This window comes from Cygnus atratus, chromosome 5 (assembly GCF_013377495.2).
Source record: "Cygnus atratus isolate AKBS03 ecotype Queensland, Australia chromosome 5, CAtr_DNAZoo_HiC_assembly, whole genome shotgun sequence".
Classification (NCBI taxonomy): domain Eukaryota; kingdom Metazoa; phylum Chordata; class Aves; order Anseriformes; family Anatidae; genus Cygnus; species Cygnus atratus.
This window is the reverse complement of record NC_066366.1, coordinates 52,862,670-52,880,814: the sequence shown is the minus strand read 5'-3', so window position 1 is coordinate 52,880,814 and position 18,145 is coordinate 52,862,670. Positions and strand designations below refer to the sequence as shown.

The window sequence follows — 18,145 nt, the reverse complement described above, 5'->3', positions numbered from 1 at the left end:
GGCGTTCGTGAGGTAAAAGGGGTCGCGGTGGAGCGGGGAGCGGCACCGGTCCCGCTGCAGTCTGAGGAGAGCCGCCGTGGGGCTCCTGCTAACAGCCAGCGCCTCTGGGAGGGCTCCCCCGGGGCCGCTGGTAACAGCGGCGGCTCCTCAGGACCCTGTGGGGTGGAAACGGCAAGTGTGATTGAAGGGAAAAAGAAGAATGGGAAAAAAAGCCCTCCGCCACCAAACCCGGCCGATCCAGGCAGAAACACGGTGTTGGTGGCGGGTTGTGAGGGAAAGGATCAGAGCGGCGGCACGCACCCAGCTCAGCACGGCGATTTGTGACACACATGCAAAGAAGAAGAAGCGCTGCCGAGGCGCTGAGCGTGTGGGAAGGAAGCGGGATGGGACGGGACGCCATGCTATGTAGTGCCTGTCCCTCACTGGAGCAACAAGCGAGGGAGGATACGAGAAGTGGCACCGCAATGTAGTGGAGACTGCACTCCGAATTCAACGGGAATTTTACAGATTAGAGAGCCTGGGGAGGGCAGGCGGAGCCCTCCTCATACCCATCACTTGCTCAGGCTACAAAACGTGTGTAAAATAATCCCCCAAATCTCCAGCCTTATGTGCCTGTCCTGCATGGATGGGTTACAGCCTGATCCCAGAACAAGCCTTCCAGTAGCTGAATTTCCTTTGTTGCTCTTTAACCTTAATAGCTCTTTAATTAGTGCCCTTATTTTCAAATAAAGCGTACATCTGTGTCATATTAATGAATATTCATTGTCACTGGAGAGCTCTTAAATGCATTTTTACCTGTGTTTCCAAGGGAATAGATGCCAGCTGAATGCGGTATTATTTAATTTCAGCGTGTCCTCAGCACCGTAATAGTATCAGGACCTATTAGAGAAGGCTCACAGATACATAAAAGTAATAATGATTGATTATTTATTTGCTTTATAGTAGCACTTAAGGTCTCCTGCCAAGGCTCTGTTGTTCGAGGCTTCATGCAGACAGCGGCACAAAGGCAGCGTCCCTCGACCGAGCTGGCGCCTGCAACGAGATGTGCCACGGAGCATCGCTAGCAGGCCGTTCGCACATGATGACCACATTTTGCACATGATAACTGTATTTTGCACATGATGACCATATTTTGAAGGATAAGAGATCTCAATACTCAGCTCTTCTGTGCCAGTCAGCCTCAGTGCCAGGGAAAGGTGCTGTGCCCTTTTCTGTCATTAATGTAGATGTCACTTTAGGGTTGTGGCAAGGGAAAAGGACAGAGTGCCAGCCCTTGTGGCCCTGGGGTGTCCTGCTGCCCAGCACTGTCCTACCCCCAGGAGCCCCGGGGACCTGTGCCTGGTGAAGCAGGAGGACCAAAGGATGCTTTGCTGTGAGGGTGCAAAGCCATCAGAGGAACTCAGAGCAGAGCTCATGTGTGTCATCGGCCCTGAGAGGGAGCAAAAATGTCCCGAATGCAGTGAGCAAGCTCCTGCCAGGGACGGTTCTAGAGCTGCTCACCGCTCTAAATAGCTTTGACTTGTCAGAAAAACATTTCATATAGAGGTCTTATGTGAGAAGGGAGGGCATTATAGGAAGCTTTCTGAGCCTCTTAGTTTTGACCTCTTTATGTCATTTTATCTTCAGCTTTCTGAGCTCACAATAACTGCAGCTGAGGGGCTGTGAATCTACGGCACAAAGCAGGTCACAGGCAGTAAAATGGAGCCCAGGGCCCCCATTCGGCTTCAGTGTCACCTGGTGGCCTCCAAACATTACCACAAGACAGACAGCTGATGATTAATTACAAGCAATGTCATCAGGTGCCCCGCAGTGCAGCCCAAAGCAGCATGGGCAGCAAGACGGAGAAGCTTTAAAATGATCCTACTGAGATGCTGGCAGGATCGCAGCGGTCTCACAGTGACCGCTATACACAGCGAGCACAGCACTCCGAAACTGCTGTGGTAAAGGAGGCAACCAGGAGCTGGCTGTGGCTGGATAAATGAGCCTGAAGGGCAACAAAATATCCCGATTCATACTCCGCATACCTGTCTCCAGCAATAAAGGGCAACATCATATGCTTTCTTATCTGCATTCATTCCCCCAGAGGCTACAGATAGATCAGGCCAGCCATCGCCCAGAAAACACGAGGCTCTGGCATAATTGCAAGGACTGGCATTGAATCCCGAGCTGAGCTCCTGCGCGTTTCCTGCAGGGGCTGGGATGATGTTCCCGACGTGCAGGATCGTGGTTATTTTCCCCACTTCCCTCCTGGCACTGACATTAGCTGTGGTCCTCCTTGGAAATGCCGGTGAGTCTGTACGTGAGGCGTAGGAGCGAAACTGCGAGCCTGCTGTGCTCCAGACCCCGTGCCATGCCGGCTGAGAAGGCATTGCCTTCCCCTGGAAGACAAAGGCTCCTCTGGGTGCCTCCCCTATCCAGTTCCCTCCCATCCCAAGAGACTAGGCAGCAGCGTTTTCCCTCTTTCTCCTCTTACTTTACCACAGTGGTTTAAATGGGATAAGATCAAGCTCTTGGGTTAGCATAAAAAGCTGGGGAGAAATCCTAAGGGAAAGTCCTCGCATACATGAAAGTCCTGGGCATCAGTCCAGAAGAGGCAGGCAAAGAGCTTACAGGTTTGGGAGGGGATCAAAGAAACCTGCAGCAGCCATCCACCAGAAGAGGAGGAAGGTTCAGGCACCTGTAAGAAACTCTTGGGAATTAGCATTGCTGTTGGTACCCTCACTCCGGGGGCAGCTTTTTACCTTGACTGCTGGCTGAGCTCCTGCGTGGCTCCACGGAGCCCCCATCTGCCTCCAGGTGTGCATCTGGGGGAGCCTGCTGGAGAGCTGCTGGAGGGCAGGCTCCTGCCTGCAGCATTCAGGCTCAGTTGCTGTTCTTCTTTCCAGTTGTACCTCTGTATTTTGGCAGAACCTGGGCAAGCACCTGGCTCGCATACCAGGCCCCCGAGAGCAGCCTTCCTGAAAATGCCCTCACCCTTTTTTTGGAGGACAAGGGATCACCTCCTGGCTGGGGGTGCTGGATGAAGCACAGAGCATTGCAGCACCTCTGCACAACATCCCCGTGGCCCAGACATCACCTACTGCCTACAGTGCCCTGCGGGAGCCCAGGACACGTTATCTCCCAAGAAAAGGAGCTGTCAAGGTGGAGCAGCGCTGCTCCCGTTCGGCACATCGACAATGAGAGCTTGCCATCTGCTGGAAGGCGATCAGCATTGACAGGCAACGCTCTGGCAAGAGCTCCTGGGTGTAGGAACATATGCCGCTCCCCTTCACAGCCACCCCGACTCCCGGCACTGCTGAGACACGTCCCTCCCTTTGACACCCTCTCAGAACGCACCGTGCCACCCGCACGTCCAGCCCGACACGGGGCAGCCGGCTCCCTACCGCGTCCGCTCCCGGCAGCACACTTCTGGCTGGAGAGTCCTCGGGTTTCCAAATCGGGTTTTATTCATGTGCAGGAGTACAGGAGCGAATCTCCAGCAAAAGGGATCACAGAGCTGGCCTAGCAGTGCAAGCGGTGTCACCTCTGGGTATCAGTAGTATTAGTACACTGTATAACATCGCTTCTCAAAAGCAGCATCAACCTTACTGGCCTGTTATCCCACTGCTGCTCTGCATCGGATGGTGCACGAGCAGAGTTATCCTCCCGGTGTGGAAACCACCACGGTAACTTGTCAGTGCACATACCGCATTCTCTGTAACACTGCCAGTACCAAATGTCCTGAATTCCCTTCATTTCGTGGTAGATCTTATGCCCAAACTCCTATTAGGTATCCATGTATTTCTGGAAGGTGGGATTTTCACATTATCATTTTTCCCCTAGCTGAGCCAAGCTGAAAGGCAGCACAGGGCGAACAATTTTGGAGCTGCTGCAGGAAAGGCTGCAGGACGTTCTCCTGCCTCTGGCTCAAGTTGCACAAGAATTTCTTCGAGGAAAGGTCAAGTTTAAGCAGCGTTTGATTCTAGGCCCTCGCTTCCAACTCTGCTGTACATTCTAGGCTGGTCCAAGCATTCGTGTAGCTTCACAGAGAGCCAGATGGGGAAAACAATCCAGGTTAAAATGAACCCAATGAGACCTCCCCAAAAGAGCAGTGCTGCCTGGGTGGTGAACCTACGCTCTGACCAACGTTGGAAGTAGAAGAGACTGAAGAAAAATGAGGCAGAAGCAACAGGGACAATTAGTGGTCACAATCTCTGAGTTTTGTTTCAGATCACTTCTCAATCATTTTTCTCATTTAGAGCAGGGATGGAAAAACTGGTTTTTTTAGCTCCAAAGTTCTCTTCCTAAATTCAGCCCAAATCTTGTGCTCTACTATGTTTTTGATTTCATTGTGTAAACATAACATTCCCCTAACAAGGGCTTACTTAGACCATGTCGTGTTGTAAGCAAAATTAGTGGAAACTATCCACTGGGATTTGACTCCAGCTTTGTGCGGAGCTCTCAGGGATACTCCAGTGAAAAGATGTCCGTTTAAAATTCTGGACAGAACCAAATAGTCCCCCAGGAACATAGCAGGCTTTGCAATTCCAGGTACGCTTTCAGATTGAAGATGTTCACATATATCCAGAGTGAATCTCCTACGGTTTTCTTTCATACGTGATGAGAAAATTAGGAAAATTTCCAATCTGGTAATCCTCTAAAGGGGCCTGTAAAATCTAACCTTCGATTACCGTGAAAATCTACGAAATCTGAAGAAACTCAACCACTTCCATTTCATGCTCCCCTTCCTGACGGTCACGCCTGGAAGCCTTTTGGAAGGCTCCTGGGCTTTAATTTACACATTACTCCATCTAGTGGTCGAAGGGTTCCAGAATCCAAGAGTTTAAAACTCTGCCCTGGTACCAGCTGGACTTCAAACCTCTGCAGCAACTTTGCCATCACCACTTTCGCCTCCATCTGTTAGGAAGAAAAGCAAACTCATTATCAGTGACAGCAAATACAGCTTTGACTACAGCTGCTTAAATTCAGTGTGCTATGTCATACTGCTTTGTCAGCACAGAGATTTAAAACTTAAAATCCCGGGGCTTCCTGGATTTGATGACAATTGACAGGCACAAAGATCTGCTTTGTGTTTATGTTTTTAGCCTGGTTTTGGCAATCGGAGTGTCAGCCCAGCCACTTTAACCTGCCAATTTTGAGCACCAATGCTAAGATGAACTCAGAGCACGTTTCTGATTGCAAGGTAGAAACATGCCCTGCCCCTGCCTTGCGCAGGGTCAGTACAGGCCCCATCTCTGCACACTATGAATTGGTACAGGGACTGCTAACAAAACCACACTGCAGGCCTGCTTACCTGTGCAAACACCTGCCCGATACAGGAGCGGGGTCCCAGCGAGAATGGAAAATAGGAGTAATATGGCCTACAGAGAAAAATACTCAAAACTGTCATTCTGATGGCCTTGTCATAAAGAAAGAAGCAAATACTTCACCACCACAGCAAGTAAATAGTCGAAATGTCACCCCACCTAGCTAACTTGTCAAGGCAATCTCCAAATTAACATTTTTTTCGTTCAGAGCAGCAGTACACCTCTGAAAAACAATTCCCTAAGCATCTCCACTTTGTGTTGACTCAGCTCACAGAGATATTTTTATGCATGCAAACCTTATTTGTAAGCTGAATTTCAAGCAGACTCTAAATGCTCCAGCCCATCATGGGACATAACGATCCATACGACTATCGGTCCTGTGGGCAGGTCTGAACCACCTCAGCAAGAGGACATTTGGTTCAGGAAACCGGACTAACTCCCGTCTGAAGTAAAGCCCCTGAACAACAAAGTAGTTTGATGTAGGGGCCTCAGCACCAACTGTTTTGCACTATCACCCCCGCAGCAGAACAACATCTTCTGCCCCTGGGCCCTTCGTCCTGTCTCTAATGTGGAGACAGTTCAAGCTTCCTGGGGTAAAGGCTGTCACACGTTAAATGCTGGTATTGCCTTAGGACAAATACTCGGTCTGGTTTTGGCCAAGGGTTTGACCTCAATGTAAATATTAAATAGCATTAGCATTGGTGTTGTTTGTAAGGTATTGTGTGGTCTAAAGAACTTCTGAACAAAGCTGCACGCTGTTGTTTTCCATTTGAATTTGGATATGGCTTCAGTGTTCAGAGAATCACAGAATCATAGAATATTTGAGTTGGAAGGGACCCACATGAATCATCAAGTCCAACTCCTGGCTCCACAACTTACACGAGTGTTACTCATACTTGGAAGGGGAAAACAGTTTTATTCTGCTTTCTTCCCCTTGAAATCTCTTCCTGTAATGGTTCCTTGTCACATGTGTAGTAAGCTGGAAGTAAAATAACTCACTTTGGTGCATCTTTGCTAAATCGTTCTGGATTGAAAGTGAGTGGATCCTCAAAGTACCTTTCCATCCGCCCCATGATATAGGTGCTGAACTGCCAAGAAAGAGTTTATTTGCGTTAGTCAGCAGAAGCTTACTGAGAATGCCTCTTTGCCGTCACAGATGCAAAAACATCCCCAGAGCGTGCACTCCTCAGGCAAAACCGAGCCGGGTTCCCGATTCATACCTCTGTTTTGGGCACAATTTCAGTGAGGCCAGAAGGAATAGTCAGGGAACATTTTGGCCTCTGATACACACACATGTTGCATGTGGATCCACTGCAGCAGGTTAAAGCTGCTGATGGGGGTATGTTGCTGCAGGACTCACAATTACTGTTGTGTTTGCAGGAATCCTGACACCTTCGATGACATTTTCCTTCTCCGTCCAGCGTACCGTCCCTGGGACAGGCGGGTATAGCCGCAGCGATTCCTTCAGAACCTGCATCAGCAAAAAGCACAAAAGGTCAGTTAGTTACTACAGTGTAGGAAGCAGAAATAAAATTAATTACTTCCCCACGGCCTTTCACTCTGGCTAAGTGGGAGCTTTTGACTTGTGGAACAGATGCTGGTTATCTCCCTTGGACTCCTGTGGGATAAATAAATGACAAAGTCAGCTCCTTTGCTTCAGACCTGTTCTTTCTTATGACTGGCATAAAAAGTATAGAAGAAAAAAGAAGTGAAAAGCATGAGAGATACCATGCATTGAACAGATCTAACACCTAGAATTGGGCTAACAACCAAGTGAAAAACTACTGGGAAGGAATTCAGAGGGAGTATCTGAGAGTGAAGTTCATGCGCCCGACGAGCCGTGCTCAGAGCTTGCTGCCACCAGCACGGGTGGCTGCTGCCACCTCCTTCCCACCCTCAGCACTGTGCTCCTGCCTTTGTGCTGCTGATGGTGCACGGGGAACTGCGCCAGGTCACAGCACCAAAATGACAAAAAAAAAACCAACCTGGCAAAGAAAAATGAATAAGGAACAGTGAGAAAAAAAATGGAACGAGACCATTTCTTTTGGTGGCACTGAGCTGTAAGAATGGCTTATTTCATGAAAGTGAAGCCTAATTAACAGTGCACATTAGCATTGCATTGCAAATGCAATTAACGGTGTGTATGCACGAGTGAATTAACGAAAAAGAAGAGCTGACAAAAGGATTCAGAATTGCTTGAATGACAAGAGAGGAGTCCCATGGTCTCTGATCCTCCAGGGACAGACTGGCTCTCTGACCAAGGGCAACTGTGATTTTGCTTGTACAGATCCAAGCTTGTTCTGTTAAATAAACTGTCTGCTTTGAGAAGCTCTCATGTGATCTGTCTTAACACTGAAAGGCTCAGATACCTAGTCCTAATTGGAGTGGTGTAATTGTGATGATGTTTGGAGAAGTCTGGAGAAACCTGCTGGTTTCTGTAAGCACACAAGGATGTCTTTTCCTCACAAGGAATGGACTTTTGTAATTTATCCCCCATCAAAGCACCGTGACCTGGGGGATGGGACATGGCAAATGGTAAAACACCGGCACCCAGCTCAACAGGGCAGTTTAAGAAAAGAGTGATGGTGGAAGACTACTAAAATAACAGGAAAATTTACGTAGGGAGGGTAGTTGCCAGGACTGTGATTCAGCCCCTCTGGAGGGTTACTGATGTTCCCCCATCTTGTTAAAAAAGATATGCAATGCGAATGCTGGCAAGTAGCCAAGCCCTGGCTTTACAGCTCATTACTAACTTTCTACAGATAAGACCTCTTTTAGGACCAAAGTCTCTCTTTTGTTGTTGTTGTTGTTGTTGTTTTTTTGAGTGACTGAAGGGGGTTTAAAGACTGAATAATATTAAAAAATGAAATTGCAAAAACTAGCCATTATTTTTGGTTGTCTTCAAATCCTGCTTCGTTTTTTGCGCTATGGTGAGATCATAGTTGGAAATGCTTTAATAATAATCAAACAAAAATAGAGCTGAGAGTTTGGGAACTGCGTGGGACTCATGCAAAGGTTGGGCTCAAGGTTGCAAACCCTTCTTAAAATATGACTACAATTTCAGCTTAAACAGGTAGGGATTAAGCAACTCCGCTCTAGCTTCCTGGCTGGTAATAATGAAAGCAAGCAGTGAAGGAATCGTGTGGGATTTTGAAATGAAATCCTAGGAGCATCCTTCCCAACAAGGCTGGGCTGCTGCAGATGGCTCTCCACCTGCTTGCTTACTCTCTGAGGACAAATACCGTCAGCATCTTGGTGTTGCTCCTAAAATCTTAAAAGCGTGGGGCTCCTCTTGGCAGTCGCATGACATGGCAGGAGCACTACCAAACAGCTCTGACTGGTATCTTACCTCACCCCCACAGTACCTGTGATAAGTACTTCAGTTTGCTAAGATCCTCATAGTTGATGTCTCTCTTGGCACCAAGAACTTCATCCACTTCGGCCTGAACTCTACAGTTAAATTAAAAAATGTTAGTTGCAGACACCCATTTTTTGCTAGGCAAGCTGACAAAGTACATTTTTTACTTTCCAGACATTGAGTTGGATTTTGACTTCCATCCTCAGGCAAAATGCCTACTGATTCCCAGCCAGCCTGCCTGAACTTGTGCCTCGTTATCAGGGAGCAGTAATGCGCACACAGCACAATCGAACCAGGCAGCATTCGGGACCAGCTTCATATAAAGGCTTTGAAAAAAAATCACATAGATGGAATTGAAATAATTCAACCCCAAGCTTTCGCTTCCTTTTAAATGTTAGGTATATTAGACTACCAAGTTGTTTCTTTTGGAAGGAAGGCTAGAATTTATTAAGAATTGATCCTAGTTTTTTGATAATCCTTATAATTAACTTCCCCTTGAAATTAACAGTGAGCTGGCTTTGCAAATGAGAGCGCCCGTACCTTTCCCTTATTTCAGGATGCTGAGCCAGTGCCATTACTGTAAACGACAACTGATTGGCAGTGGTTTCATGACCTAACAACACAAAAAATCAGTTTAAAGTTTAGTATGAAATAGGATGATACTATTAAGGTCTACTTGTGTTATCATCAATAGGAGGCTTTAAAAGTCATGCCCCAAACAGTAAATTTCAGGTATGCTAGAAATTAACTGAAACACTAACAGGGAGGTAATTTCTGTATAAGTGCCCTTCAAGAACTTTCAAGAACAAGACATAGCTGGTAAAGATACAGGCTGTCTTGTTCAATTCATGGCTGCAGTTGTTACATACGGCAGTGACTGGTTATGAATTCCCTGTCAGCGAGGGTCAGCACTAACACTCAGCAGAGGCCAGGGAGATTCAGTATTTACCTTGTCATATTATTGGACACATAGTCCTGTGGAAAAGCAATGATATACTGGTTTTGAGGAAAAACTGAGCTTCTAATAGTTATTCTTTGAAATGTTTGCTTTATGTGGATTTTTTTATGTGGATTTTTTTTATGGATATGCATATGTTCTGTTTTAAAGCACTACAGAAAACAGACTTCTTTAAAGATGTATTTGTTAAAAAATGTCTTTTTTGCGAAAGAACGGTATTTGACCCAACCCCAGGAGGTCACCTAAATCCTACTGACCTGCCAGATCAAACTTTCTGTGCCCTTTACCCCATGTATCACCTTGTCCACTGCTTCTCCTGATGGCCTTGGCAGTGCCCTCTCCTACCTGGCAATGATTAATGCCCTTAGGGCAAGAATGGCGTTCACTTGTGTGGGTGAGGTGAGGTGAGGTGAAGACCCCTGCTTGTACCCAGCAGGCAGGGCTGCTCGCTGCACCACCACCCTGGCTTTATTTGCTATGCTGGTATAACAGAACAAGGATAAAACTTAATTTGCCTATGAGAAAATGAAGAGTTTTCATGAATGAAGAGTCACACTTTGCTCAGCTGGTCTTACATCAGTATAATGATGCTGTCTTCCAGCAAAGTGACTCCTGGTCACAGCAGCATCAGAAGGAGTGAGCAAAGCTCCCATAGGCAGCCCAAGGCTGAGTACAGCTTCCCACATTACATATACAAGTATTAAAGTAGCTACTAACCCGCAACAAAGAAAGTGACAAAGTTATCCAGAATGTTTTCGTCATCTCTAGTTTCCTCCAGAGCTGCCAAGACAGAAAAATGAATGAGATTAGAAAATGGCCCTGTACCCCAGCTGGAAGAGTCAGGGCACTCTGCTCTGCTTCGAGCATTTTTTCTGAGGTGGAACTGGGAGGGAATGCTGGGAGGACTACTCGGTGGGGACCTGGGACCGGTACTTGATCCAACATCAAGAAACAAGGAATTTTCAAAACAAGTCCCAGTACGACTCTTCAGTGTGAAAAAACACGTTTCCGAAGTCATTAAAGGAGGACTGAGTCCCAAAGTTCAGATTCCCAAAATAAGTCTTCCCAAATCTCAGGAAAAGCACACCACAGACAAATTAACTCAAAGAGCAATGCGTTTCCTACCATCTCCTTTCAGTATCTGCGTAAGAATATCTAACGTGTCTTCCTTCCCACTCTGGATGGCTTCCCTCCTCTGGTCAATGCACTCCTTTCCCACGCGCCGCAGCAGCCTCAGGCTCTCCCGGGCCTCCTTTATCATTTTCTGTTTTCCTGGCATATACTGAATACAGAATTAATTTAGTCATTTTATTCCTTTTGCTGGTAAAAACACCACCAGTGTTATTTTTCAAGTGAGCACCCCATTTCTATTTCAGCAATACGTGTGCTGTCCATGGAACAAAGTGAATGTCCCCCAAGTGAAGTGTTTGGGCTAAAATGAGAAGTATTTCAAACTGTGTATGCTGATGACCTGCCTTGTCAGAGCTGACATGTTAAGCACCACGAGCAAAACTCCTCACCTCCCCAAGGAAAGAAACTGTAGTAAGTGGCACAGAATCCAACCTTTGGACCCAAAAGGGAAAACAGGAGCTCTAAAAGTCTGAACTACAGCTTTCTTGAGAGACGGTGGAGTGTAACTTAACTGTTTCGGACTTCATCCATAATTTCTTAGTACATGAATATTAGTCCAAAATACTTTTTTATGGTAAGAAAGTTCAAATTTCTTCCACCTTGAGTAAAGGCTGAAGTACTTCTTGGACAAACGGCAAGGACTTTCCAATTTTTGCAGCGATGGGCGTGAAAGTATAAAAGGACACAAGAGGAAACAGGCAGGGGGGAGGAGAAGGCAGAAAGACAGCAACAAAGCATTAAATAATAATGTTAATTTTGCAAGTGTTTTAAAGTGCTAATTAATTTTATCTCAGTGCATGTTGGAGGAAAAGAACTTCTGATAATGTTTTCCCTGTCACATATGGACCACACACAACCCCAGCCCCATACGGAGGCAGAGGCTCCAGCTGGACATGAGAGAGGACTGACGCCAGGAGCACACAGACCTTCACAAAGGGGATGCGCATCTCAGTCATTCCCTTCATAATCATGGTCACAGCATGTGGGAACGGTGTCCGGTCATCACTCAGCGCGTTCAACTCCATGCCAAAGGCTACCTGAGGAGAGGGAGAGAAAAAGGGAGCCACTTCCTAATCCTCCTGGCTCAGCAGGGCTGGGATGAAACAGCAGGATTGCCTCACGCTGACTGTCTTTTACCAGAAAAATGCCTCAGGCTAGGTTCTGCCCTGCAGGAGCCTGGGAGGGAAGGGTGATAGCTACATTAGGCTTCCTCCTTATTTGGGGGAATTAATATTACTCTCAATTCACGTTTCACATAACGAAAGGAAGAGCCAGTGTCAGGCAGACTTCATGCTGACGTATAATAACACAACACGCACCCATGAACAAATAGCAGGGTGCCCCTTTTGTCTGGAGGGGTGGGACTCATGAGGCTGTAAGGGTTTTTGCAAAGGGCCCTCTGTGCAGCATGCTGCTGGCCACACTTACATGGCATAAACCCTTCCCTAACTGCCCCTTCCTATGTCTCAGGCTGAATGGAAGTGCCTCATCTACTGCCTCAATTCTTCGGGCATTTCTGGGTAGATCTGTTTCCCTGGCTCCAGCTCCTGATCCCGCTACTTCCATTCCTTCCTGCTAATTGCGAAGGAAGCAAGAAAGCAGACAGCTGGTACCTTTGCAATGACATCCAAAGTCACCCGGCTCATCATCGTCAGCATGCTAAACTCTTTCTTTCCATCTGCCTTTTCCTCTAGCTTCTCCATCAGCTCCTCTGCTTTTTCATTAAAAGTTTCCATCAGGCCAATCAGGTAGCTGAACAATTAATAAAAATGAGTGATCGGGCTCTGGGGAGGACATCTTTGCTCAGGCAAAATTATCTTATTGTTTTCCATAGAAAATTATAAATAATTTATTTTAATTTATATTTTTTATTATATTTATTATATTATTATATTTAATTATATTATTCTTTTAATTTATATTGTTTTAAGCTTAAATTTATAACAAATTTGCCTTAGTACTTTAAAAAAACAAACATAAAATGAGCTAAATTCCTCTTGTAGCAGCCCAGCTCTATCCTACCACGTAAATAACAGCTGCCATGGCAAAGGGCTTTGGCCTGGGCATGTCAAAGCAGATGGACAAATCTTCAGACCCCAAATGCAATGCGTCTACTTTGTACAGGCACTCACAAGCAAACCAGACCAAACCCCAACTTATTAATCAAGCTCTATCTCCCACAGGGAGTCACTCAGACAGGTGAATGATTAGGCTTGCCCACTTCAAATAGCTGAGGTCTGTTTTCACATGGGATAAAGCAGCCATCAGCACATTCTTGGGACCTTCCTGCCATCACTGAGTTTATATGGGTGTCACTCCCACAGGAGAAACCCGGTCCCATTGTACTTGTCAAGGGAACGATGTGTTACACTCAACGTAAAATAGCATTTTGACACTAATTGGATTTCCTTTTTCTAAACATCAAAAAATGGATTAACAACAGTGAGAATCATGAAAATACAGCAGAAACAACAGATAGATCATCCCAGAAATGTTTGCCTTACGTGCGGCTGAAAGCTGGATCCATCACCTTCCGCTGCTTGTGCCAATGCTCGTAGTTGCGATCAGTTACCAAGCCATTCCCTAGAAATCTGGCATTTAGGAAAACAAAGAAAGGAACAGTTTTCAGCAGGGGAGCCAGCCCAAGCCTGTCAAGTCACAAAGGAAACTCTTCCACATCTACCTTCTTGTATTTTTCCCATGTGCAGAGAGTACATTGTTGCTGCGAGTACACCATCTTTTCATCGTTGTGGACAACAACTGAATTGCAGCTATGTTTTGCCTGCTACGTGCGGACTGCTGAGTCCAACAGGGGATGCTGGCTCATTACACAGGTTCCCCAAAACAATTGTGCAAATAATTAACATAATAACTGAATTATTCTGTTTTCAGAAGCATCAAGGTAACAGTGAAAACTGCCCTTTTCTATCATTTTGCTTAGGAGCTGGAAACTCCAGCGCATTTAGTGCTCCAAAATCCAAGTGAGAAGTTTGATGATGGTCTTCAGCAACCTGTTCTGAGGCTAACTGAACATCCACAGGGGAAAAAGCATAAGATCAAGGTAAAAAATCCAACATAACCTCCTGCCTGATCAGGAAGACATTCGACTTGACACACGCACATTCAGCATCATTTAGTAGATACCTGTTGCTTAAATATGTCTGGAATTAGTCATTAATCTCAATGCTAAGACAAATGGTCTGACTCAAAACGAGTGTCGTGCCTGTGCCTTTATTAATCTTTCACTCGTTTTCGGATCACAGTGACTTCAGATGGACTTTTCCTACCTTACACCGAACATGTTGAAGATACGACCATAGACCAGGCGATCCTTAGGGTACTGCGGTGACATCAAGAACTCCTAAAATCAAATCTCAGGTCAGTGAATGCTGAGTGCTCTCTGTTTCCCAGACAAAACATAAAAAGCCACTCACACATTCACTCTTTTCCTCCTGTAGCAACAGACTACATGAATTATTTGGTGTGCTCTGATTCCCCAGTTTCCACACTGATAACTTGTTTTGCATGCCTGTAGCACTTTTTGCCCAGTGACCTGGAATCTCACTCTATGATTATTACACAGGTTTAGAGGAAGAAATCCAGCCCCGTTGTGCCTTGTTCTTTTGAGATATTAGGCTCTTGCAGATAGTCTGCTTTTCAGAAAGGGTGGATGCTTGCTCTATCTGCAGTTTAAAGGGAAGTAACAAAGTAAATCAACTGATTAAGTAAGAAAATAAATCTGGACAGCCGAGGGTGCAGGCCACCTCGCCCTGGTAACCCAGCCAGAGTCACGCTCCCTGAAGGCACAGGCTGCTGCACCATGCCGCCCTAACCACCAGACACCACCTCTCTTTTTTGGAGGGATGGGCTGATCCCCACTGTCAATTCTGTTTTATTCTGCAGTACCTTCACTCCTTCAGGACTCAGAATCATTACTGAGACTCTGTGAAAAGCATTAAACCGTATAACAGGTCCATACTTCTCTGACCTACAGAAAGAAAAGGAAAAAGAAGAGAATTATGGTACAAAACACCAACACCTAACAGCTCAAACCTAACAACTTCAAGGGGCCAAAGGAGCATGGACTTGGAATTACTGCAGACTTGAGTGAATAACGCTGCTAAGAGAAAGATCAATGCTTTCTTTTCTGTCTGGTAATTCTACCAACCTTCTGAAGGATGCTAAATATGTAACTCAATGCCTCTGTGCCTTGTTTTCCCAATTTGTATAACAAAAGCTACCCGAGCCTAGCTTAGTGGTGTGTCTCAACTTACCACTGCAAGAAAAGATCGTGTATAAGCTCCTGTTTCTCCAGCATTCTCCAAAAGATTGGCAGATGTCCAAGTAAAAAGCTGCAGAAAATGAAGTTAAGAGTGTCAGGAGGATGCCAAAACAGGGGTTTGTATGGATTGCAATGCTCGGGACCGATATTTCGGGAGGGATGGCTGTGGAAGGATGTGGGGTGAGATCCAAGACCCTGTTGTTTTGCTGCGGTCTGATGATGCAAATAACCTTCTGGAATGACGCTAGCGCTGGGTAGATGTTCTGTTTTTAAATGAAACAAACACACTCCAGATTCTTTGCCGAGGGAAACAAGCAAGGTAAACCCAACTCCATTTCTGTGGCTCTGTTTATAACCCTGCATGTCCGTGTGCCATTTATTCAGTATACATCCTTAACCTTGTTGCTCATCGGATGCAATATGTGTCGCTTGTGGTTTTCCTCCTGGTAAGGAAAGGTAAAAATAACACACAGTGATGCCAGCGCCCAGCCACCACCCAGATAAGCTGCGGACCTTGGTCACTTGGTGCCCCTGCACAGCCAAGGGCATCGGTGCAGAGAGGCAGGACAAAGTGCTGCCTGGCCACACACCCACGGCGGCTTTTTCTTCTGAGAGACTATGAAATGTTGAAGGAAAACTTAGAAGGATTCACTGATTCATATGGAAATCGCAGAACTGAATAAAAAGGGTTAACTCTTCACATACAATAGCTGTATTCAAAAGTCAGAGATCAATTTCTTCCTTCAGATGTGAACAGGGAATTCCCACAGGCTTTGTGCACATCTGAAGGAAGATTTGGCCAAGCTCCTCTCCAAATCAAGCAAGCTATGCTAGAGATCTGTTTTCCATTTGAGACACAGAGAGCCACGCTATCATCCTCTTCAGTATAAACAAGCTATAGGGGAAAAACAGGCTCTTATTTTATTTCTGTTGGAACCGGTAGGTGCTTAAAATAACAAGCACTCAACAAAGTTACCCAACATCTACAGAAACTTATAATCCTTCCTTTGCTTGACTCCTCTGCTGTAACTGGACTCCAAAAAGACAAAAAGCTCCAAGGAAGACAAAGTCCTTTGTTAGCCAAAGCTCTGGGAACCACTCTATCTGCAGCGTATGAAACAAGGTCCCACTCACGGCTCCCCTTGTGTGGCTGGGGAGTTGTGACAAACTGGATGTTTTGTCCTCTGTCCCATCACTACCCAATTCAGTTAGGTGCTACAACAGGCCAAGAGCATTCATCCGCTAATGAGAAGTCACAACTCCTCTCACTTACTGCATGCCATGAAAAAACTAAGCAAGGGCTTGGTTTGGGATATATAATTAAGTGACATTACCATCTGAAAACATGCATTTACAAAGAAATTCTTTTTTCCATTTCTTACTATTAGATCTCTAATACGAAGCAAACCTTTGAAGAGACAACCTTATGTTTTCAAAGGGGAGCCATTCACATGGCAGAAACGACACAAAGCCACTATGACTCACGTTTTCAGCCTGTTGTGCACAAGCCTCATTTAGAGATGTGCTGTGTTAGTCTGGATAAAACAAATCAGCCCAGGAAATCAAGGGTGTTAACATAATCTTGTCATCACGCAGCCATAAGAGCTGAGACAAAGTCTGAGGTTTTGATAAGATCCTCCTGCACTTCATCCTAAAACAAGGCTTTCTTAAGCTTTTATTAAAGGTAAGAGACAAGAATGATGGGAAAGTCGTATGGGACACCGTAACACCATGAAAAGATGCTGGCTGTGGACTGAGTGGCTGGGAGCAGCTCTGCCAACAAGAGACCAGGGTTCGGTCCTGGTGGGCAGCAAGCTGGGTGCCAGCCAACCTTTCTGCTGCCTCATCTGAGAAGTGTTTACGTTTGGATGAATCCCATTTTAGAACCGAGATTGTGGAGTCATTTGGGTTGGCAAGGACCTCGGGAGGCCAGCGGCCCAGTCCCCGGATGGAGGCCAGAGCTGCTTGACTTTGCTCAGGGACTCATCCAGCCACTCGTGCCAATGTTTGAGCACAGGACGGTGAGGTTGTTTTGCCTCACACCTAATCAGAATTTCCCATGTGGGAACTGGTGTACATTGTCCTTTGTGTTGTGCTGTGCACCTCCAAGGAGACTCTGGCCCCATCTTCTCATAACCACCTGTGTACTGGGGAGGTTACATCAGCACCCTGGGCCACCTTTTTTTATAAATTGCTTACCAGAGCTGGAGGTATTTGATCTTTCTTACCTCGGATATTTAGGAATGGAAGTGTTTGTGCCACAAGTACTGAAAGGAGGGTTTTGGACAGTCGCTGACAATTTATACTTTTGAAAAGCTGTCAAGTACCGTGGGCTCACAGGACAGACAAGCCTGCATATAGCGAATCAGTACAAGAAACATTCCTGCGGAGGATCTGAGGCTGATCACCACGATCACGCCTCAAATCCTGGAGAAGGGTCAGAAAAGCTGCCACATGGCTACTTAACTGCCATTAGGTTAGGGCGTGACTTCACACCTCAAAACGCACCTAAGGACAAGCAGGTTCAGGTACGACAGGATCCACCACAGCCCTAATCATCACATCTGACCCTGATGACACAAGTGGGCTGAAACCTGGGGATAAGTCCCTGTGGGGCTGCTTGTGTCCGAAAGCGCTGGTGGGGTGTCTCGTGGTGTCACGCTGTCAGGGCAGCTGCACCCAGAGGTGCGGTTAAGGGGACGCCTGGGGGCCGTGAACCCACTGAGGGGAACCCAGAAGGGTGAGGCCGGCCCCGAGCTCCGCCCGGCCCCGAACTCTCCCTCCTCGCCTCGCTCCTACCCCCGGCCGGCCGCAGGGACACACACAGGGACAACACGGGGACGACACAGGGGCGCCTACCCGGCTCCTGAGCCCTTACCTCTCGCGGGGGGCGCCGGGGATGTGGTCATACTTGGCGTGGACGTGCCTCACGTAGCAGCAGTAGAGCCCGGCCGCCAGCAGCAGCAGCAACAGCAGCAGCAGCACGACCCCGGCCGCCAGCCCGCCCAGCGCCGCCATGGCCCGCGGCGGCGCCTCCCAGCCCTGGGTGCCCGGCTGAGGGCGGGCGGGGCGAGCCGCGGGGACGCGGGCTGCGGGCCGCGGCCTGGCTC

General features: G+C 46.8%; 1 protein-coding gene across 1 annotated transcript; it reads right to left on the bottom strand.

Moving 5' to 3' along the window:
* Positions 1–3,424: 3,424 nt before the first annotated feature.
* On the bottom strand, positions 3,425–18,095 carry LOC118258199 (cholesterol 24-hydroxylase). The gene is made up of 15 exons (XM_035566841.1): positions 17,914–18,095; positions 15,028–15,105; positions 14,660–14,741; positions 14,041–14,114; positions 13,258–13,344; positions 12,367–12,505; positions 11,680–11,790; positions 10,748–10,904; positions 10,340–10,402; positions 9,205–9,277; positions 8,672–8,756; positions 6,667–6,777; positions 6,306–6,394; positions 5,294–5,360; positions 3,425–4,896 (listed from the first exon to the last, which is right to left on the bottom strand). The coding sequence occupies exons 1-15, from the start codon at positions 18,051–18,053 to the stop codon at positions 4,735–4,737; spliced, it is 1,518 nt and encodes a 505-aa protein (XP_035422734.1). The 5' UTR covers positions 18,054–18,095; the 3' UTR covers positions 3,425–4,734.
* Between the last annotated feature and the right edge of the window lie 50 nt (positions 18,096–18,145).